Raw genomic sequence first — 24,719 nt, 5'->3', positions numbered from 1 at the left:
GTGGGTCAGTCCGGGGGTGCCGTCTACGTGAAGCCGAGGTCAAAGGGGTGTGTTGCCGCCGCCGAGGGGCTATAGAGGTCCAAACACGGGGCATTGGCTCAACGCCCAGGATCCCCTTTTCCCCGGACACGGCTACGCCGCGCACGGCTACACGAGGCAGGGTCCAACCCTCGTGTGCTCGGGTACGTGGTGTCGCAACACACCAAACGCCTGCTGACGCAGACGCCCCTGCGGGGATGTCAGTTTGCTGCTGTTTCACTATGATCATAACGCGTTTGGCTCCTACCTTCAGCCGGCACTGGTACGGTTTGAAAACGATGGCTCGATTCACTCAAACTAACGCGTGATCTTCCGGCTAGTAGTCCTTGCAGGTTCTTTGATTTAAGGCTGTCCTTCTTAAGCGACCACCTCCTCTGGTGGAACATAACTCGCGCAAAAACTTCTTTTGCAATTTGGATCTGCAAATAACCAGCTCGTGAAACCTGTGCTTGTGAAATATATTGAATAAGTTGTGTCATAACTAGATTCGCGAGCACTTCAGCAGGCCGATTGCACTTTTAAACGCCACAGACTACCCACATAATCCTCTCGTCTTTATGTCTGAACGTCTGAGGCATCGCAAAAAATGTCAAGCACCGACATCAAGCACATCAAAGAAAAACAGTAAGGCGGAAAGCTCAACCAGTTAGAATTGATGCCTTCTTTGAGTCAATGCGGAAACGACGGCAACAGAAAGAGCAAGGGCACTGTACCATCGCTGTCTAAGAGAGGAAGTTCAATAAGATAAAATGTAAAGAGGAAGGGACCCTCTGTGATCGCAATGCCATGAGCTCTCATGAAAGAGACCACCAAGCATTTGCGTCAGGCTGTCAAACAAAAAGACTGATGGCCCGGATACGCACTGATTATGTATAAAGCAAAATACTCAGGTTATTCTGCGTGAGTGCTGATATCGGTGTCTGAGAGACTTACAGACAATTTTAAATTCTGTGGTTCACGCCAAACTAACGATGAAATATTGCGATATGTTTTAACTAGGATGTCGTTTTTATCTGGCAATGAAAAATTTGGAAATACTTGCGTCGTGATTAAGGCGAAGGCGCTTAGCATAAGAACCACTAGGACCTTATGTTTGCTAAAAGCGCGCAAAAATGTCTAAATGTTTTGAATTTCGCACCGTTGCCTTAATTTACGAGATCCTATGGTCCAATAGAAAGGCCTAAATTGGGAAGAGTGGCAACTGCGCAAACGGAAGCCTGCGTAAGCCGAAGAATACTTTAAAGTAAACAAATAGCTCTCATCTTTGAAAAAATTGTAAAAGCATGGGGTCGTAACATTTCTTCGATTGAACCAGCAAAATTTCGCGAATTTATCGAACTCTTATCGACTTACAAAACATACAGGATGATGACGTCTGGAAACTACTTACGCCCACTTTATATTGTGCGACGTAAATGATTGGCGATATGTTTCATGTGGACTCATGGCTTGTGCAGGAAGGCAGTGCTTCTTTTTTCATTTCAATGCGAACATGATTCGTTTCCTGCTTCAGCCGTTTTGAGCATATCTATCTATCTATCTATCTATCTATCTATCTATCTATCTATCTATCTATCTATCTATCTATCTATCTATCTATCTATCTATCTATCTATCTATCTATCTATCTATCTATCTATCTATCTATCAATCAGTCTGTCTGTCTGTCTGTCTGTCTGTCTGTCCTCTTACGCGGAGACAACGGCCCACGATGAATGCCTGCTTTGGCCACTAGTTATGAGTTCCTGGTTGTGATGCCGTCGTGGTTGTTCCCAAATCTTCATTGCAGCTTCCTGATATCTCACTCTCGGCATGCCATTGTCGTAACGCCTTCTTCCACGAGCCAGTGACCCAAGTTCTCAAATAGCTTGGGCCACTAGGTTTTGGCTCATTGGGGTGGTGCCGTCGAAGTCGCTGCATCGTCCTCAATTCAGCTTTACTCCGACACTCCTATGCTGTCGTCGTCATGCCATCCTGTTTATACAGACGTCATGCAGTCGTTGTCACACCGGCAAAGTGAGGCCGTCTTGTTCATTCAGTCGTCGTCAATTCAGCTGCGTGATCTGACTCTCGTCATGCTCCTTCCGTGAGGCCTTCTGCTATGGTCCTTCCATCGTCGTCATTCCAGGTCTGTCATCTGAGTCTCGTTGCGCCGTCGTCATCAGGCCATCGTCGTCAAGCTGTCGACGTCACACGATCGTTTTATTATTGTCATCATTTCAATAAGGTCATCCTCTTGTATTGTAGTTATGCTATCATCGTCGTACCGCCTTGGTCGTTTGATCGGCGTCAATATTCATGATCGTATTGTAATTGTACTGTTCTCGTTAGTTCGGGATTATGCCGCCCCTCCAGTGTTGTCATCGTCAGACAGTAACTATTATGCATCTATCGTCATAGCGTCGCGGCATTGCCGACGTGGTCGTGTCAGCATCTCTCCAGCTTTGTCATCCGGCTCTCGTCATTCTGTAGTCGTCACACCGTCGTCATGTAGGTTTTGTCGTGCAGTCGTCATGTCATTGTCACCATACACTTCCTTTGATTCCATGGTCTTCAAGCCATTGTCATGACATCATTTCTGCGTCGTCGTGCATTCGCTGTTATACCATCATCGGGCTGCCATCACGCTCGTTGCATCGTGATCATTTTAATTTTACCATCCGGCTCTCGTCATGCTGTCATCATCATCAGCCCGGGTACGCCCGCTGAAGGGCGAAGGCCTCTCCCTTACTTCTCCAAGTATCCCGGTCATGTGCTAATCCTGGTCATGTTGTCCCTGCAAACTTCTTAGTCTCATCCGCCCACGTAACTTACCCTCGACTTAATATCACTGCCCTTCCGCCATTGTCGTTATATTATTTTACGCATGTCGTCGTCGCACGTTGACATCGTTATACCATCACCATATTTAGGAATAAACATCTCCTAGTCTTCATGCCTTCGACGTCAAAGGTATCCCTTTCGATTGATAGGAGTCCTTGTTCTTCATTCCATTCTCACGGCGTCGGCGTCATAGAGCCATCGTCATGCCTCCATGCTAAGGACGACAGAGGAAAGCGACTGCCATAGCCAAATGTGGCGATATTCGAGTATGCGGCATATAAGCGAAGCGCTAAAGGTCTTCGGGAGTGTGATAGAGAGTGTTACGCGCCTAAAAAGGAGCTCAACTCGCGGTGACGGCTGCCACGAAGACCCTTCTACCTGAACGTGACCCTCACAAGCTGAACTAATTGATGAAAGGGGCCAATGTGAAAGGCTACCATGAGAAGAGCAAGGACCTCGGTTCTTCAGATTACCACATAGTTGCGACGAATCAAGGGGCGAGTGCGCAACAAGGTGGCGGAGCCATCAGACCACTGCGGCACCCTGGGGGAGGTGCGGGCGCGAATTTCGCTACTGATTCTATGACTGTGACTGGCTGAGTTACAGTCATCAGATTCCCTACTCTAGTCTCCTGGATAGACAACGGTTTTAAAAGCGGAGACTTTTGGTGTGGAGATGAGGTGCGCCGAAGTGTCCTCATTGAACTCTGCCTCATTCCCTCATTGAACTCGCTGTGGACCTGCCTTGAAGAGGGCAAGTCCACTTATCGAAACGTTGGCTTCTACATTCACCGTGTTCACGTTTTGCTCATCGTCTTGAATTTCCACCTCCCGCATTCCCCGTGTTTTCCCTAATTGAACTCAGGCGTTTAATATGCACCTATATAGAGCGGGCATCCGTATCTGAAGCCGCTGTAAATAATGTACAATAGACAATTTTTGCTTCATCCCTACTACCGGAAATAGCTGTCAATTCACCTGGAGAATTCCTGGCCTAAACACTACCTCGATCCACAACAAACTGGTTGGCAGCAGTGAGATTAAGAAGGCAGTCCTCACGATCTGCGAACGGCGTACCTGGGAACGTGGCTTCGGGAGATACAACCTTCGCAATCTGTAGGTTGTTTGAGTGCTGGAGCGAGTACGTTTGGCCGGACCATACTGACAAGGTTCTGTCGGGAAATTAGTTCTGATTGAACGCCACCGCATGCGTGGCTGATACCATGAAAGTTGTAGATGGCTCTCTGAAAGATATGGATGTCACAGTGTTAAAATAAGAGGAACTGCACCTGTTTGCAACAGAACTCAGTTTCGAGATGAACCATCATTTAATGAACCCCGAAATCCCTACAGCGATTGAGGAACAACGTTTCGAGGATGTTGAGCTCACGAACGCCTGGGAATAGACATGTCGTGAGAGAAACGAAGGGGAGGAACAGAAGGAGCGCGAGAGTGAAGAGAAGGATCACGTACAAAAACAAAGTTACACAGAAACTGAGCTCCGTTTGCGGCATGGATGCAGCGCCGCCACAAACGGAAAGCGTGAAAATAACTAGTTGGCTTTTGCCGTACAAAACAGGTGATGGCATTGGTCTCTACCTTATTATATTGAACTACTTTGCAAAAAACGATCAGTTAAGCAAGACACATGGCCGGAGCCGTTCCTTGCGCTGCTGCCAGGAGAAGCCTCCCAAGTCATGGCATGAATGAGCGCAGCCGAGGCAGGCGTGTGCAGTTGAGTGAAGTCGAGATTTCTCGCAAGATACAAGCTTTCCACAGAGGAATTTCAGAGCAGATTTCGACAGGAAAGAAAGAAGCGTAATGAAAGTTTTGCTGAGTTTACGTGTTGCCTGAAGCGTAATTTTGCCTTGTGGGTGAAAAAAGCGGGGGCTGGTTAAAGTCAGTAATCTCTCAGATTTATTGCGCTTACAGATGTTTTACGAGACCCTGGCGAATAACGTGCGCCTTTGCGATAAGGACAGACAGGAAGGTGTGCCTGGAAAGAGTACAGCACAGCCGGCCTATGAGTATATGGCAACCTGTAGCCTTCGAATACATCGCAGTAGTACATAGTGCAATCTAAAGCCTTGCTCACCTCCAAAAGTGCAGGAAAGCACAAACAAAAAGAAGGAGACGACACTAGGCGTCCTTCGGCGCGCACTGAAGGCACACAGAAATCACATGAAAGCTGTAGAAAGGAACCAGGAAATCATTCTAAACAGCTCGAATAGAGAGTTCAGCTGGCATGTAACTGTAAGGAAACGGTTCACTTCGCTCGAAACAGCCCACATAAAATGTCATTATTTGCTTGCATAACCAATCACCAGACTCAAGTTGATCTTCTAAAGCAATATGATATGAATGTAATGGTAAATTGCAAAAAGTGGTGGAGTACTAGGCGACTGTGCGGTCATCAAGGACCTCATTTGTCCGAAGTATGTCAAAAGTCAAGACTACGAGCCCGATTGCGAATGCGTAAGGCAGGCCGTCAGCGAAGATTCAGTGTGCCTACTCATGTCAAATGTATATATTGAGGGACGTTTCGCAGATATGTAGGCGGTGGCAACAGTCTTTGAAGGGCTACCTCAAGGCTACTCTCACCTTTTCTCGAACAGCTCAAAATCTCTACTGAATAGAGGTGAGTGCACATTTGGTGAAGTCCAAGTCGTGGGTTTAGGGAAAACCAAAGCACGCGAGCCAGCTAAGCAGCTAAGTTACGGCCAACAACAAAGCACAATAAAGAGGATGAAGGAGGTATCTATGGAGGCGTAGTTGAGCAGGAGCAGGAAATTTTTCCGATTTCCATGGTAGAAATTCACAAAGAGGGGCAGACACTGAGATACGATGCTAAAAACGGGCAAAAAAAGAAGAAAAGATGAAACAGCCAGCTCCAGAGACGTAGTTAAGCCGGAGGAAATATTTCCGATTTCCATGACAGAAATTGAGAAAGAGGGTCAGGCGCTGGGGATGCTGAACAAAGGGGAAAAGAAAGGAGAATGAAACAGCTAGCTCCGGAGACGTAGTTAAGCCGGAGAAGGAAATCTCCGATTTCCATGACAGAAAGTCAGAAGAGGGTAAGGCGCTGAGCTACTATTCTAATGGAAGGGCAAGAAAAAGAAGAGAGGATGAAACAGCTAGTTTCGGAGACGTAGGTAAGCCGGAGGAGGAAATCTTTCCCATTTCCATGATAGAAATTGAGAAAAGAGGACAGGCGCGGAGCTACGGTGCTCAACAAAGGGGAAAAATAGGTTAAATCAGCTAAGTACGCAGACGTAGTTTAGCCGGGGGAGGAAATAGTGCCGATTTCCCCGACAGAAACCCAGGAAGAGTGTCAGGCTGAGGTGCTGCCGAAAGGAAGAAAGAAGAGGCACTCGAACATGAGCACCAGAAAGCGTGCTCAAGAGTCGGGAATGCGCTAGAGAAGGCAATGGGGCGGAGGAAAGCGAAAGGCGCAAAGCCCTGTGGGGAGCGTAGTGCAAGGGTTAGAAGGGCGCGCTTGCCGTTTGGGGATCAGTCCAGCAAAAAGTTCTTGCTTGACGCTCCACATCCGGAGGAAGACTTCTTTCTCCTCCAACATTTCCGGGTCCGCGTGCCGGGATCTCCTCCATGAAAAATGTGATGGTCTCACTGGGCAGCTGTACGGGGATTTCAAGTAGAGCTTCGATACGCTTTTTGCGCACGGCGCTTGTGGATGTCTGCAGGAAACTGCTTCGGAAGAGGTACCACGTCGTCAAGGTTTGTTCACAATTCTAGAACCACGTCCTGGCAGCGCTGTCCAAATGCGAAAAAGGTATAGCTTGTTGCTGTTCCAGTTGTTAAACGTAGCGACCCTCTCGTACGTCTCCACCCAGTTTTCCGGGTCCTCAAATGTTGAACTGCGGAACGGCAGTAGCTGCCTGGGCTGCTGCAGCACGATCAGCGTTGGCGACACTGGCGCTGTCATTGTAGCTGCTGTCATGGTCAGTGGCGTAGCCAGGGGGGGGGCTTATGGGGCTTCAGCCCCGCCCCCCCGAAATTTTTTCGTGCTGTCCATGCACTGCCGAAGAAAGCAACCCCCGGCGCCGGAAATCATTAGGGATTTTGTCTAGAATGGTCTTTTTGACGCTAGAAAAGGCATTTAACCGCGAAGATAGCTAAACTCGGGCTGAATTTCGCGGCAACGCTCATGCACCGAGAGTCACATAACGCCAAGCAGCCCCATCCGAGCACAAAGTTTCAAGGGCGGTTTGATGGTGAGCGGGCTCGCCGGGGCATCTCGCTAAGGCCGCGGAATCTATGGAGCGCATGGATGTCAATTCCGAAAATTTATGGGTATAAATACTTAATAAACTGTGAAATAAACTCTTGATCTGAAAGGTGCATTGACATTTCCGAAGTTGTGCTTCAGATGTTCAATTGCGGAACTTTGTGGGTTTAATGTTGTTATAAACATTTGACGCCAAAGGTCCATTGACTTTTCTGAAGTCTTACATCGGAACACACAACGAGACAAGTCAAATCGACAGACTAGCAGACAAGTTGACAAAGCACGCAGCGAGATTCAATGAGACGAAGTGTTGTGGTGGTTCGTTTGTGCCGCCATTCCACATAAAAAAATATCAACATTTTTTTACCCTATGCCAAAACATTCATGTCAAAACACTAAAGCCAGCCAAGGTAACTACGTCTTTATTTACTTTTTCTACTTTGACTTTTATTCGCGAAAACACATTGATCCTCTTCAATTTTTTTGTCCTCGTTACCATACCAGCGGGCCAGCACGCATACGTTTTTCTCGCCTGGCCCCGACCACCGCGCGGCGCACTTCGGTGTGCGTTCGGATTTCTCCGGCCGAGTGGATTTTCGCCTGGCAGAGTTTCGTACACTTTCTGGCTGGCAGACGAGAAAAAGAAACAATGGTCGCTCGCCGCCATCACTGTGGGGACTGGACGGATTGCACCGCGTTCGCTTTTGCAGAACTTCTCCGGAAAGTCTTGCCTCGCCGGTGTAGGATACCGTGCAGTATGCGTATGGTTGGTTCTCAGTGGACCAAGCGTCTCATGTTTTCTTGGATAGTCTTTCCGTAGCCACGTTAGGTGCCCAAAGTAGGCATTCGATTGTGGCCAACATACTTTCCTAAGCGTTTTTCTCATTTCGGTGCCCTCGCCCCACAGAAGGAAAAAAAATGGATTGTTGCTGCACAGCGAATTGTCGCATGGTGAAAATTCGATTTTGTTACTTCTTCTTTTGTGGAAATTAATGAGCCACGGGACGCTTCAGTTGCCAGATACTCTTATCATATTATTGCGATAGCAATTGTATGGACACTCCAGGCGCATTCCTGCCGTCACCGTCGCCCTCATGTTTCTTGTACACTCCAAGGGCGATAACATCGTGACCACGTGCCGCATGCTGTAAGTGCGAGTGAAAGCGGAGAGGTCGGGGTGGAATGGCTGAGCCGACGATGGTGGCTCAGTCGTGTGTGCGCAAAGGAGAAAAGCGGGGAGCAAGCGCGCCACCTTCCGTCGCGCGCGATACATAGGGGGGAGTAGATGGAATGGGGGCGCAATCTAGGATTCTGTGAATCTGTGATCGCGCAACGTGTTTATTTGACTTGTTTGACGCATTATATAAAGCGACTTTTTCTTAGATACGTAGATTTATTGGAGACTTATACGTATACTTAAATATCTTGCTGCGAGGTTTTGTGTATACGTGCAGCGAACTTTGTTTCCAGTCGCACTTTTTGCCCTTTATCAAGCTGTATCTTCGCATTTGTATATCCCATTGTATCTTCGCATTTCTAACGCATGAATGCGAGTCGCTATAATGGTTCGGTTCATTATTTGCGAGGCATGCGCGTAGCAGAGTGGCATCTCTCATTTACAAAAGTAGTACGCATGTGTGAGGATAAATGTTCTTTAGTGCTCTCACACACTGTGTTGAACATGATTGCCTGACATAATGGACACCCCAAAATCTGAACAGAGTGGTGTCGCGAAGTTTTTGACAGCTAAAGGTGTTTCCCAAAAAGAAATTATTCGCCGTATGGCTGCCGTGTACGTTGAACATTGAATTTCATTGGCCACATTAAAGCGTGGGAGCAAACGGTTCAAAGAAGAATAGGAAAGCTGCAAAGACATTCCAAGACCGGGCCAAAGCCATCGTGCAATCACATCCCGCATGATTTCAAAGGTTGATGAGCTGATGAGACAAGAATGAAGCAGAAGCATCGATGAACTGGCAGAGCGTGTGAAAATCAGTCACGGCTCGGTTCACGCCATAATTCATGAGCACCTCGGTTATCGGCTTTTGTGTGCGCAATTGATGCCCAAGATTTTGATCCACCGCCAGAAGACGGAGAAGTCTGGCGCTGCTTTGACTAATCTGATCCAGTATCACAATGAGAATGACGATTTCTTGTTTGCTATTATGATCGGAGACGAACCATGGTGCCACTACTACGAATCTGAAATACGACGGCAGAGCTTACAGTGGAAACATTCGAATTTACCACGGCCATATAACGCAAAGGCCGTCATTTTCGCGGAAAGGTGTTGTTGGCTTTCTTTTTCGATCGTCAGGGGCCATTACGGATAAAATTTGCTCAATCTTGAAATACTATCAATTGTTTTCGATATTGTGAAACACTGGAGCCACTGCGTGTCGCAATCAAGAACAAGCTACGTGGAAAATTGACGAATTGGCGCATCTTGTCCCACGATAATGGCCGTCCCCACGTCGCTGATGTGGTTAATACAAAACTGGAAGAGTTCAAGTGGGAAACCCTGCAAAATCCGTCATACAGCTCAGACCTGTCCCATTGCGGCTTCCACATTTTGGGGCAACCGAAAAACAGCTCAACGAAACTAGATTCGTGCCGGACGATGACGTGAAAGAGTCAGTTACAGACTTTTGGAAGCAGCAACCTAAGGAGTTTCATGAGACGGGAATCACGCGACTCGTTAGTCAATGGGGCAAATGTGTAAATTCTCAAGAAGACTACTTTTTAATAAAGTACCCCGTTTGTCATATATTCGCATTGGCTCACATTCATTTGACTCGTCCTCGTATAGCTTGCAGAACTCCTGCTTTTTACACGTGCTCTCTGTTGCGACTATAATTTCGGTGCAATTACTCACGATTCACGACAGGTGACAGCTGCTCCTGCGTAATGCATTGGAACAAATGACAGCGTCATGGAGATTTTTCACTGGCCATTGCATATATACAAGAAAATAAACACGGTTCTTGAATGACTAAGTTTCATTTGCATATTTGTTCTCAACTTGTTCACTTCATGGCCTTTTCATTTTTCATATCAGCTGTATGCGCTGCTTTCATGGTTTCGAACTGATATAGTTCTAAAGATCGTGTGATATTTTCTTTACTTATTAAATAGACAAAAACACGGAAGCATTGCTATCAGTTACTTTGGGCACAATTTTTGGCACATACGAGAATATTGTTTTATGAAAAAATACAAATTTTACTTGTTTGGACAGTGCGTAGCGTTCAAGAATTCGTTTACAGCATTTTTGACAATGGTAATGCAGTTATTATTCATGTAATTGATCCCTCGACATTTCGTTTAAGAGGAAGATTTAGCTGGGGCCCAATCCGGCGCGGCCTATTCAAATACATGCAAAACGCTGAAACGCTTTTCTGAGAAAATCCCGGTAATCGCTTTTAATGAAATTTGTTGCATTTGAGAAAGAAAGTAAATTATAGTGTCTGTTGGAAACGGAATTTCGACTTATGGCCTGAATTTTGTATAGATTTCTTGAAAAATTTGAAATTTCGAAAAAATAGAAGCGTGACGTTTACAAAATAATAGCTATGTACCAAGAACAGATATCTCGGTTCCGTAATCGGCAACTATTAGGAAAGTCAATGCGGACTACTTTGGTGTGTCAATATGTATCTTGCGTGAATTGGTTACGTTGTGTACAAGGGTTCTGCAAAAGTCGTATTTCCATAATACAATTTTTTTTATATTCATGTTTAACATATTTATTTTGTCCGCTGTAGATGTACTACTAGATCCAATTCACAGAATTGTGCTATCATTTTTCATTGTTGAGTTACTGAGTTTTATACTTGATAGTTCCGTTTTTGGAAAATTTTCGATTTTGGCCAATTTTTACTAAAGAATTGACCGCCTAAATGAAAAATTCCAGAACCAACAGTCGCTAGAATTTAAGTTTTTTCTTTTAAATTCAACAAACATCGTCAAATTTGGTGCAGTTGTTGGGAGGAAAAACAAATTACCCTTCTACATTTACTTAAATAGCAGCCCCCGAGCTGAAGCTTCCTCTTAAGGAGGAGGCCGTGCTGCAACATGACCCCCCCCCCCCCCCCCGCACGAAATTTCTAGCTACGCCACTGGTCATGGTCGCGCACGTCCTGGTTTTTTCAGGCAAAAGTCCCTGCTCCGGGGGCAGTCCTTGCAGGCTGCGGCTAGCTCGCTTGTCTTATGGGATGTTGGTGTTTTCTTCGTGACTTGAGCTTGGCTCACGGCTTTGCGAGCATGTTGGATACATGAACGCAACATCTTCACCAGATGTCATCTAGTAGTGACGGTCAATAATACTGCGGTAAATCTGTGTATGATGAAACTAACTTTTATTGTACCCGTAAAAGCAAGTTACACTCAAACAATAGTGATAACGGCGAACACAGACGGCGATCGTCGAAAATCTCATCTGCTGGTCAAGCGCGTCAGCTTTTATACATAGGTCATAGAAGGTTCCAGAGTAATCAATGCTGCCCGTTTGTCTTCCAGAAAATTCAGCACAATTTGCGTTGCACATACAATCAGATTACACAAGCTTCGCTGATAACAGACAACGGGTAGAAACACTGATACCATTTGAGAAACTTCCGATATATTCGAGCGCGTCCCGCACTGAGTGATAACATATATTACAGGGTAAAAAGCGGTCACCCAATGAAGCTTTGTAAATACACGTATCAACATGCTCCTACATGCGGTTGACTTCCGGATCTGGAGCCAGTGTGATAATGGGCCATATGACGTAAATCTATTCCCCTATGTTTTATTACAATCTCCTGACCTCAAATTTCCGTAACCTCCGACGCAAGCATCGGGCGGTGACTCGCATTGTTGTCTGAACGGACCAATTTAATGCTCTTCTCATTTATAGGAGGTAACTTTGCTTTAAAAACGAATAACTTCGCCTACACTGAGCGGCTTGTCTGACTCACTGGCAGGAGACGAGCAGCACGCTCAAGTGGAGAGGGATTCGATGGGGGCGTCCCAGTGCACTGAAAATCGATAACCGGATGAAGAGGGCGGTTCCGGCATCTGCGATTGATCCGCTTTCCCTTATTTAGCTTGCGGTGGCTGCTGGAAAATCTGCAGTGGCATGGAGCGGAAGGATAATAATTCCGCTAAAGCGGATCTTCAGCAAAGAAGAGTTGGTAGCGCGAGGTAGTAAACGTGATGAAAGTGCTGCCCCACTTTACACTGCCACGTAGAAAGTTTCATTGTACGAAAATAAACCCAAGCTCTCCGGCAGGTGTAAGTAGCCAGTGCCTGAGCGATCAGCGGCAGCCATATTTAATTCCTTTGGGAACGGGGTAGGTGGCGGCTATTCAGAAGAAAATTCAGTTTAGTTCGGCATATTAATGCATTTTTAATGCGTACACGTCACTTTGACGCGGTGAGTTTTGGCGTTTTTGTGACGTCTCGTGACAGGCAGGTGACGTGAATTCAGCTCGAAAACTTTTGACCAGGAGCCGATGGCTAATGGGGAAAAGGCGTCGGATAAGAAATAACTATTCTTCCTTTTTTCGGTCCAGTCTTGCATAATCAATGTGTACGCGTGATATAAGATGAGGAGCTATCGCGCTTTTCGCGATGTCGCGTGACAGACAGGTGAAGTGGCAGTGGTTTTAAAAAGTGTTTGACCAAACGCGCAGGGCTGATTGCGGAATTGGAATAGGAAAGTTTGGAATAGTTTTAAGTTAGAGGCGCCCAAATGTATAATAAACCCCTATTCCTTCCTTTCTCTTACTGGATGTGCTTTTCAATGCGCCTGCATGATTCCTAGCCTGAACGCTACCTGGAGTCGCAACCCTTCATTGATCTTCGCAGTACAGTTGACAGTCATCGTGGCATGAGTTCTGCCGCAGTTGTTTTTCTAATAAACTTTAGTTTTTAGACAGCTCTCCAGCTTTGTTTATTCTTTTCGGCTGCTGCCATTTTCTTCATTGACTCAAAGAATGCATGCGAAATAGGACGAAAGCAGGTATCGTCATTTTATGTCTACAAATTAGTTCGTATTGATTTAAGGTGATCTGGAAGCCAGTGGGGTCATCTACTACTGCGTCGTTCGCTGTACGCTAACTTCCTCAGTTGTGCTCAAAAACGTGCCTTGTGCATAGGCAATCGAGCGTGTTGCCCATCGGGTGTCGTGTATGACATTCACTTCTGCTGCACATTGAGGAACGTCGAGCAGACCGGCCCTTGCCGGAACATAAGTTTTACAACAACATAGTCTAAAGTGCAGACATGGAGAGATGAGTTTATTGCACTAGATTGTAGGCAATGTGGCTACGCTCCGTTGTTTTATAAGACCGCAACGAAAGCTATGCACACAGGTGATATAGCAGGGTGATTATAGAATCTGCAGCAATTGCTAAAGGAAAGTGAATTAGTAAACCATTATACGGCATTGCCGAAAAGGATATTTCTTAGCTGTGATGCACAGTAAATGGTTGGTAAGCTGGCTTAATTTCCGTCGTGTCTTCTCAAAAATTTTAGATTTCTTTTTGTTTGACATGGGGGCATAGGTAGTTTTAGTTGTGATCTTCTGTGCTTGGAGTATGTGTGTATGTCTACGATAATGAAGTGGAGTTGTATGTGACGTTTGTACGCGTTTTCTCTTTCCTTTATTTTCCGTTATTGCGCTGTGCACGTCCTTGTTGATTACTAACTAGCTTGGTCACGCAGCTTGCTTGTGGACATTGTTTACGTGCGGCGACCAAAACTTTACATTTGTGGTTGTGTTTACCAGTGACAAGGTTAATAATCTTTAAATTAAGACTTTACCTAGCCAGGTAAAGACCGTTAGACCTTTAACTACCGAGGCGAAACAAAATGTACTTTACCACTAGTTTACCATTTAGCAAACTATGTAAGAAATATTCTGTGAAATTTGTTGCTACGAGGCATAACAAAATTGACAAAAATTTTATCCCCCGGTTCTATAGCTGTGTTTGCGATTATTGTCTCTTTTGTGAAAGTGTGGGCCCAAATGAATTTATTTGGGAACGCGAATAGTTTCCATTGGCTTTTTCGCCAATTTTTGATCGGCTGTTTGACTTTCACCGTCGATAAAAAGCCGCCAAGAAAAAGGGTGTGCGGTCTCACGTAACGTGCGTCACCTAACGCAAACTGTGTCCAGTAATAAAGATATCTGACACGGGAGTGAACTCCTATACAATCGCTACAGGTGAGCTGCGTAATCCCTTTGCTTTCTACGAAATTACGCAATAATACAAACAAACCCTAACAAAATCTAAGTGCAGCAAATATGCGCCTTCAAATGCAACATTCCTTTAATCAAGCAAATGTCTTTCTTAAAGGATTCAGCTTATCAATTATATTGAACATCCTCATGAATGTTAGCAGCAGACTTTTTTGGCTCAGAGATAACGCTGCGTAAGTCACGTATAAAAATTATGTTCCCATATAGGCCCATATATCACATACAATATTTCTTCGCACTCTCGAAATCGCTGCAGCTTGCAATTGCACTAGCCGCATTTTACACCTTTTTGTCACTAAGGATTTTCGTTTATGCAAAGAGAAGTAATGCGATGAAATAGATCTATGCTGCAATGTTTGCAGGGATCTTTGTTTGATACATAAATGTTTCGTATAAAATAAATTATTATATGGGACTCCCTTGTGATCGTCTTCTTAACATACTCATATTTTAAGAATGATATGCAATGTCTGTATGACATAAAAATCAACAGACCTTGCAACATTGAGTACTGAAAAAAGCGTACAACATGCTAGCAATGAGCGAAGAGCCATAGTGATGGAGCCAGGCCTCGCCCCTTTAAAATAACGAAAAAGTATAAAAATTTGTATGCTCAGTGAAACAAACCTTTTGACTGACGGTTCTCTTCATTTGTCGTGTTGCATTTTTCCACTTCTGAACAGGCCTTGGTCATCCTTTTTACGCCATGAAAACACTTCGAAGAATAAAAGACGGGATCCCACGAATTAGCATCATTATATTCGTTCACTCACGTGTAATAAACATAGTAACATAAGACAGCAGCTCCCAAATATCGTATCTTTAAGGCAACTTTCTGGCCAATGACTGACTTTCTGCTATCCGTTTCTTCTTTCCTTTCCCCTAAACTTGCCCGCTTCCGAAGTAGCAAGCAAGTATCTCATCGGTTTAACCTCCCTGCCTTTAGAACCCCTTTTCCTGTTGTTGTTTGCGAAAGTCCGACAGGTTAATGCAAATGCAGGAAAGATGTGCGATTAATAACACGCACTAACACAAACACAAACAGTGCTGGAAGATAATATATTTCTGTACCGAACTATTATTTTGCACAGATAATACAGCATGCAAAGCATATCACGATTCCAGAGTGAAGCATTATAATAAATAAAACACAAATGAAAATAGAACCCTCTCAAAAGTGTCTGTGCGTGGGATATTATTGTATGTTGGTCGTGCAAGAGCTTAAGAAAGGTGCTGACAGAAAATATGAACCGAACATTCAGAAGTACTTCCCAGTTTCGGCAAAAAGAGTTGTGACAAGATCAGACTAAGTTGCATATTGAATAAAATGTAATTCTTTGTTAAAAATTATTCAGGCACCGCTTAAGCAAATGCACTTGCAAATCAGAACTGCTATGTTTATTTAAACTTATGAATTATACGAATGCGTTGTTCTTGTAAATGGGACAATGCGGCATGTCCGGCTGAACTCGAGTAATTGCGCAGGAAAGGATAGGTGCAATGAATTAGTTGGAGATGGGCGCAATGTACTCACCATGGATAAGAACCTCGTAATGGAGACTATGTTTACATTTGCGATATCCAAAAGTGTCATGGCGTATATGCAGGGAAAGGAAAGCGAGGCAGTCATATGTGTCTCAGGATGAAACCAAGATAGCGTCGCGAAAAGTATGGTCGTCATCTGCCAAAAAAGTCACAAATTCAAAGTTACATCATTCGACGCAAGAGTCGCAATGCCCTCTTCCCCGCAAGTCCACACCGGCACTCAAGGTTTCGCGTGAACGAACCTATTCGTCTCATCAAATGAATTGAAGAAATGATTCCCAGTGGCCAGGAATGCGCAAAACACAAAGTCCTCCACCTTGGAGATTTCGCTCAATGTTAAGTTTAAATGTTGCTCAAACAAAAAAGAGAACACTTATTGCGGCCGCGTAATAAAATTCGATAGGAATAACCACTACAGTAGGATATCCAAGTAGATGCATAATATTCATGGAAAGAAAAAAATTCGAAATTAGCAGTTGTGCACCGGAGACGGTAAATGTATTGCATGAAATGCGAGTAACAATAACTCATGGATTGTTTTTAAAAGAGTAGAGCAATGTACAAGGTACGCAAAGATGGACATAGCAAAATTTGCTTAAGCGAAAAACGCGAAACACATCCGTGTGTGGAGTTCCATCATCTTGCAACGCAGTCATCGTTTCAAACTGTCCCACAGTCGTTAGTGTGAATTATATGCAAAGTTGATCGTTTGTATCACGTTGCCCAGACATATATATATATATATATATATATATATATATATATATATATATATATATATATATATATATATATATATATATATATATATATATATATATATACACTGCGAGATGAAGGTAGTGCATTAACATCTTACGTAAGGACATGCGGACTGCTGCAGAATATCCAGAGAAAATTGAAATAATCTTCAATTTTGGAAGCGCAAAGCTGCAGCTGCGACTCAAAACGAATGGCTATTGGAGAAGAAGAGACAAACAAAAATCTATTTTCTTACAACAGCGCTTGATGACACTAGAAGGGAATCGTAGAATCCATCCACAATGTTCGCGTAGAATTGCTGGAGGACCTCTTCACGCCTCAGCTTCGCCAACACACGGGCGAAGGTTTCCTCCCAAGCATATAGTTTTACTAATCTCACACACGATAGCAGATCGTTCATTTTTTCCAAGCGAGCGTCGTGGAAATTGATGATGCGTTTCTGCAAAAAAAAAAGGAGACGCCGCATTTTTTTGCATTTTTGTATAATGTATCGAGTTTGATGCCAAATACTATGACACAGCAGTGCACGACACTACATAGCGTAGGGAAAAGCATGGTGGCAATGTCGCCGCCGCATGACCGAAGAAATTAAAATTAATATGGTGTTTTACGCGCCATAACGACGATCTGAGGCATGGCGTATGGGGGGCTCTTGAAAATTGGACCACCTGAGGTTCTTTATAACGGGCACCTAAATCTATGTACGCGGATGTTTTCTCACTTCACCTCCATCTAAATTCTACTGCCACAGCCGGGATACGCTCACACGACGTCGCGCCTAGCAGCCCAACACTATAGTTACTGAGCAACCACGGCCATCTCTGCAGCATGACAAGCTACCATTCCTGCAATGGGCTAGGAGGGTGCTGTCATCGCGAATCTTAAACTGTCGTAAAAGACCACTCATCAGAAGAAATCGTATCCCTGAGCATACAAGGGGTTATCGTTCACTCAGGTGTTGAACTGTCTAGGAAATGACAGTACGTAAAGGAAGAATAATGTAAAGGGTAATTCAAAAATTGCAGCAAGGGGATGCTGCGGCTCGGCCGCGTTCGATGACCAGGAACGTGCATCGCACCCATGGAACGTAAAGGTTCCTACTATGTCTCGCCAATGTTATTTGTCTGCTGACCAGAAACTTGCCTCTGTGCGAACAGGCTATGTTGTAGCATTTGTTGCTCGGCATCGCATTTAAGAATTCCTATCTTTTTCTCATTGGAATGGGTTTCGGCCCACGTACGAGATATGAAACTTTGGCCACACACTCACGCACCTTAGCTGTGTTTGCTTCCGCTATAGAGCGAGGCACATTTGACTATCATCCACTGTCATATCAAAGTTCAAGGTGCTCTCAAAGGGACTCCGGGCAAAAGGTGTACTTATGGAACTCGCCTTCCCGAAGTGTATGGGCCTCCATGATACACTAACGCCACCGACTAGCTCTCTGTAGTATAGGAGGCTTACTCTGTGATCTATCGCTCCCTTTTCTTAAGTTGCAGTGTTTTTCTCTTATTTTTTTACCTGTACCCCGTGGCCCACGTGACGGATAGTCAACCATAACTACATGTGGTTAGCCTCCGTGCCTTTCTCTACATCTTTTCTCTCTCTTTTAGCACGCTGACGTCTCCAGCGAATGAGCTCTAAATATACGGGATGACATTTTTTCACGACGATTGCCATTCTACAGTTACAAATAATCCTTTGAACGAGCAAATATGATAAAGCCGGCACATTTCACACCCTGTGTGATCGATGATATGCGAACCAGCGTGAGGGGAGCCTATTTAACGACACAACCATGAGAGCGCCAAGACGTAGGCGTTTTTCTTGTGACCCACAGGTCACGCATGCCATGACGTTCATGTCATAACCTATCATATATGTTCGTCATGCACTCTTCTTATGTTGTTATGGGGGACTAAAATATATTTACAATATATACAGTTACGAGGTTGTAGCTGAGTAGTCAGGGTACCACCATCTACCGATAGTCGAGACACTTGAACTTCCTCTTCACCTCACAACGTCCTTTCGTCCACAGTGGCACAAACTTGGTGACATTAACCCCCGTCAGCAGAAGCATCGTCTCGATGCTTCCTAGGGTGACGAATCAGTGTGCGAGTTATAGGGCTTTATTCGCGAAACATGCATGATATCAGTTCCTGGTGGGGTAGAAGGCGTCGAAGTCACAGGTGATACCTCATATGTGAGGCTCGTGACTTGCCGAAGAAGACGATATGGCCCAATGTATCGCGGCAGCAGTTTTTCGCAAAAGCCGATGCGACGGGAGAGTAACCACAGTAGGACAGGCGACCCAGGCCTGAAATGAGCATCCCGACGGCGACTCGTAACGGTGCTTTTGGCTAGTCTGAAACGCCAGAAGACGGTCGCTGGCAATGGGACGTGCTGCAACCGCGCGAAATATGGCATCGTGAGCATAGAGCCTTGCAGTCGTGGTATCGGAAGGGAGCAGCGAGTCAAGAGCGAGGAGTGGGTCACAGCCATATAGTAGACAGAACGTAGAGTAACCAGTATTGTCGTGACGCACCGAATTGTGAGCAAACGTCATGAAGGGTAAGGTGCAATCCCAATCCCGGTGATCATCGGACACGTACATGGAAAGCATGTCCGTGAGTACGATTGAGATGCTCGGTGAGTTCGTTTCTCTGTGGGTGGTGGGCCATCGTGAACTTGTGGGACGCGGAGCAAGAACGAAGAAGGTCGTCCTTAGAAACAACCTTACAAAAAAACAGCGGCCCCTATCAGTGAGTAGCTGACGTGGGGCACCATAGTGTAGGATAGCCTCATGAATGAGAAAATCAGCCACATCAGTTGCGCAGTTCATAGGGAGGGCCCGCGTTATGACATAACGCGTGGTATTGACCATCGCAACGGCCACCCACTTGTTGCTCGAGAGTGAAGTTGTAAATGCGCGAAGGAGGTCCAGGCCGACGCGGTAAAATGGCTCACTGGGGATATCTATAGGCTGAAGGTGCCCAGCGGGAGACAATGGAGGCTTCTTGCGGCGTTGGAAAAGTTCGCAGGCTGCGATGTAACTTCGAACAGAGCGATAGAGCCCAGGCCACAAAAATCGCCCGCGGACACGGTCGTATGTGCGGGAGACACCCAAATGACGAGTGGTGGCCACATCGTGCAACTGCAAGAGAATCGTGAACCGCAGGTGCTGCGGAACGACCAGAAGCAGATCAGCACCATGTGGACTCATATTGCGTCGGTATAAGGCCCCGTCCTGGAGGACAAACATAAGCAGGGAAACGTTCTGTTACTCCGAGGTAAGGCCTTCGATGATGGATCGCGAATATGGGTCACGACACTGCTCGTCGGCAATGCGTGAAAAATCGGAGATCGACAAGCGCAGGTATCTGTATCGGTTTCGGTGCTATCGGGAGGGTCCACAAGATAGCGGGAGACGCAGTCAGCGTCCTCATGTAGCCGCCCAGATTTGTAGGATACAAAAAAGGTGTACACTTGCAGGCGCAAAGCCAAGTGGCCAACACGGCCTGTCGGATCCCTGAGTGAGGATAGTCAACATAAGGCATGAGGATCTGTCACGACGGTGAAATGCCGACCAAAGAAGTCAGGGATGAACATAGCAATGGAGCATACAAGGGCCGAGCATTCACGTTCTGTTATGGAGTAGTTGCGCTCTGGTGCTGACAGAAGACGGCTAGCATACGTGATCAGGTGATTGGCGTCCCACTGTCGTTGGGACAAGATAGCACCAATGCCATGGTCGCTTGCATCAGTGCGAACTTTTGTGTAGGCATGCGGATCAAAGTGACTCAACACGTGTCGATTGATAACGCGACTGATAAGCGTTAAAAATTCTGCAGCGTAGTCGGGTCCCCAACGAGAAGTGGCGTCCTTTTTGTGGAGGTCTGTGAGAGCTAGGACGAGGATTTCAGCAAATATCTAGATAAATAGCCAGAAATAGGATCACAGACCTAGGAAACTTCGGACATCGGTAGAAGAACGTGGAAGTGGAAACTCCCCAATGGCATGAACTTAGTCAGCATCAGGCTGGACGCCTGCAGTGTCAACCAAGTGACCAAGTACTCGTATTCGGCCGTAGCCGAAATGGCATTTTGCAAAATTGAGTTATGGCGGATGTGGCTGTCAAACGTCGGGGAAAAACAATGACGTAATCAAGGTAGCAGAGGCATGTGGTCCATTTCAATCCGAGCAGAAGAGAGTCAATCATGCCCTCGAAGGTAGCAGGGCCATCGCACAGTCCGAAAGGCATCACTTTAAAGTGGTAGGAACCATCTGGAGTGACGAAGGCGGTCTTTTCGCGATCTCGTTTATCCAGTAGCTATTTCCAGTAGCCAGAGCGCAAATCAATCGACGAAAAATAACTGGCACCATGTAAGCACTCCAGCGCGCCATTGATACGCGGAAGCGGATACACGTCATTTTTGGTAATCTTATTAAGGTGACGCTAATCGATACGAAATATCCAGGTGTTGTCCTTCTTTTTAACCAGAACGACAGGCGAAGCCCACGGGCTGCAGGATGCCTCGATAATATCCGTGGAGAGCATTTTGTCCTCCTCCATTCACATCACCTGGCGTTCAGCCGCAGACACACGGTAGGGCCGCTGGTGTATAGGAGGAGCGTCATCAGCGAGGATTGGATGGGTGACAAGACGGGTTTGACCTAGCGGGCGATTGCCAAAATCAAAGATGTCTTCATAGGACATCAGAATGCCGCGAAGAGCGTCGGCGTAAGCAGGTCGTAAATAAGCAGCTATCATTGGTTTAAACTTGTCGCTGCATGATGTAAGAGGGGCAGAAGCTACAGCAGTGTCGAATAGTGCTTCGGGCGTAAGAGCGGCTACTCCACAGTCTTCAAAAGGGGACAGCACAGCGAGAGATTTACCCTCACGAAGCACTTGCAGACACGATCAAAAGTTCAGAAGAGGAATCCACGCTTGATTATAGACAAGACTTACAATTGAGCTTGGTATCGCTATTTCACGGGCCAGGAGGACGTTGCAAAGTGGGGACACCACATATGGACAATCTCGAAGTGGTGAAGGCAACATGAGGACGTAAGTCGCAGCATCACGTTGCAATCGAACAAATGTCGGGTAGTGTGGTCGTCGGTGGGGCCGGGAGAGTAATGGAGCAGTTCAAGGAGAAGGGTGCCGTGGGAAAATCAATAAGGGCTGAATGGGCACTGAGAAAGTCGATTCCAAAAATGACTTCGTGAGGACACTTGGCCAGTATGGTGAACAGGACTAACACTGAGCATGGGCGGTGCACATTCCCATCACGGCTGTTGTACTGCCATTAGCTAGTCGAACGGCAGGCGACTCGGCAGGTGTCAGGACTTTACGGAGACGGCGACGAAGATCTGATCGCATAACCGGCATCAGAGCGACAGTATCGATGAGGGCTTGAACGGGTACATCATCAACAAACATTTCAACAAGGCTCGGTCGAACAGTAGGGGTCAGCAGAAGTTTTGCAGTCTGAGTCGTCAATGCAGCTGCACCTGCGGGGGCTGCATTGCTTAGTTTCCCGAGAAGCGGCCCGCGTAGGACGGGGACGAGGGACGACGAGGTGTGGGTGAACGGGACTGACGGTGTTGCGGTGAGGGTGAGCGGCTAGTGGTGTTTCTCCGAGGTGGAAGGCCGGTATGATATGGTTCAGAGAGGGGCGGCAGAGGCCGAGGGTCTCGGTCGAAGCGGTGATCAGCATATGGTCGAGGCGAGGAGTACCAGCGGCTACTACGGCTGTGATAGGAGATGTGACTGACCCGAGAGCAAGTAAAGCAAATTGGCCTCTCATCCAGTGTTCGCCACTCAGAGGGGCTCCGATAGTGATTCGGGAACGACTGTCGAAGTGCAGCAGAGGCAGTGACGGGAGCGGTGGGGTTCAGACGTGGGCGGACGGCAGCGTGGACGTCCATGTTTTCAATTTCTTGGCGGACAACAGCTTGAATAAACGAGATAGTCATGTTGTCATGCGTATGGGGGCAGCGAGAACTTGGAGGCATAGCCTCAAGTTCGCGACGGATGACATGCGTCAAGCTTGGCGTTGTAGGCGAATGTGACCCCGGATGGTCGTTATGTCACGCTTGAGGTTCGTTGCAGGAACGAGTGGCAGCCCTATTCGGAAGTAGGTCGAAGCGTTGTACGATGCGTTTGCTCTTCGCTTGCTGAAATTGCGGCATTCCTTAATGATGGACTCAACCGTGCAGTAGTTCTTGCAAAGCAGTAGGTTGAACGCATCGTCCGAGATGCCCTTCGATATGTGTCCAACCTTATCGGCCTCCTGTATGTCCGTGTCCGCTTTACGGCACAGATCCAGAACGTCTTGATAATACGCGACATATGATTTGGTTGATGTCTGGGCACGAGACGCCAGCTCTTGCTTGGCCTCCATTTGACGTCCCACAGGTCTTCCGAAAAAATCGCGTAGCTTTTCCTCGCAGGAGTCCCAGCTTCTAATGTCGGCTTCAGGCGTCTTCAATCATACCTTCGCGGTTACCCTCAAGTAAAAAGTACGTTCGACAGCAAAACTGTGGCATCCCACTTGTTGTTCTTACCGACGCGTTCATACGACGTCAGCCAGTCTTCGACGTCGACCTTGCCAGTGCCGATGAATATTTCCGGGTGACGCAGCTGGGTTAGCACCACTTCCGCTGGTGTCTGAGTAGTGGAGGCAGCGTCAGCAGTGGAGGCAGCGGCAGTAGCCATAACATCGGAACCGATGTGACGCCGGCTGCGAAGATACAAAGCCGGCTTTTGGCCAGAGTACCCCGCACGTCCACCAAAATGTTACGGAAGAATTACATATATTTACAATATTTACAGTTACGAGGTAGTAGCTCAGTAGTGAGGGTACCACCATCTACTGATCGTCAATACACTTCAACTTCCTCTCCACCTCAGAACCTTCTTTCGCCCACAGTGGCACAAACTCATACGTAACAATATTATGCCAATTTCGGTACATTCCAAGTCAAGAAAAACACCATGAAAGCACCAACACGTAGGTGGCTAGATAGATAGATAGATAGATAGATAGATAGATAGATAGATAGATAGATAGATAGATAGATAGATAGATAGATAGATAGATAGATAGATAGATAGATAGATAGATAGATAGATAGATAGATAGATAGATAGATAGATAGATAGATAGATAGATAGATAGATAGATACTGTCAAAATGGCAAATATTCACTGTGTTCGCTCACTCCAAATGCTATCTATTTCCTCTCCGGCGCAGGCGCACATGGCAACCACGACAAGGGAGAGCCACCATCCTATACTCTCACTATAACGCATGGGCGCGGGAATACTCGTGCCGGCACGCGCCTCACTTCGCTAAAGTGCTGTCCTGCAGTGTCTGGGTGGACATTGCGACGCAGACCTTGAGGTCGAGTCGTCTTCAGCCCCGTCATCGTCAGCCACTGCGACTGCTACCGTATCTGGATGGTCGCTAAAGAGGACTGTTCTGCCTATCGACCTGAATTCCGCCATATGGTGCCAGAGTTCACCATGTCATCATCCTGGACACTTCACCCGCGCCATCGTTCCAGCGATTTCTCCACCGTAGGACATTTAAAAAGGGAAGGATGTGGTAATCGTCGGGTCCCACGACTGGCTAATGTCGCGTCGGAACACGCGCCCGCCAAGCAGTTTGGGGAGAGTGGACACTTTCTTTTCACCGACAGCGCGCGGGAATCGCGAGCGCTATCAGAACCATCGGGTGTGTAACGTGAGGTCCCTCTAACATCGCCCGAGTACGTTTGATCACCAGCAAGCGGGAAGTGTGGAAGTCTTCACTACCCCTACCGGTTTCCCGCACGTGGGTAAAAAACCGAGTTTTTGCCCGGCGCCCTTCACCTGGCGTATTATCCTCTTCGAGGGAACCTAAAGGAATTATAGATCTCAGTGACGTCAACCACAGCTAGCTGGCCTGCTTGAAGTGCTGGTTGCAATTTAATAAACGTTTTCCAACTGTACACGTCGTTGTCGTTTATTTTGTTCTTGGATCTTGTAAAGGACCGCGGTTGACGG

General features: G+C 46.4%; 1 protein-coding gene across 1 annotated transcript in view; it reads right to left on the bottom strand.

The window, feature by feature from the left end:
* LOC142588588 (ATP-binding cassette sub-family C member 3-like) overlaps positions 1–24,719 on the bottom strand; it is a 182,477-nt gene that overhangs the window by 99,441 nt on the left and 58,317 nt on the right. The window contains exons 8-10 of the mRNA XM_075700424.1: positions 16,899–17,102; positions 15,891–16,037; positions 14,984–15,071 (exon numbers count right to left, since the gene is read on the bottom strand). Of these exons, the coding sequence (XP_075556539.1) occupies positions 14,984–15,071; positions 15,891–16,037; positions 16,899–17,102 (439 nt within the window). The remainder of the gene's footprint in view (positions 1–14,983; positions 15,072–15,890; positions 16,038–16,898; positions 17,103–24,719) is intronic.

The sequence above is a fragment of the Dermacentor variabilis genome, chromosome 7 (assembly GCF_050947875.1).
Source record: "Dermacentor variabilis isolate Ectoservices chromosome 7, ASM5094787v1, whole genome shotgun sequence".
In the NCBI taxonomy this organism is placed as follows: Eukaryota; Metazoa; Arthropoda; class Arachnida; order Ixodida; family Ixodidae; genus Dermacentor; species Dermacentor variabilis.
Note: the sequence above shows the minus strand (reverse complement) of the source record. Positions and strands in the feature narration are given on the sequence as shown.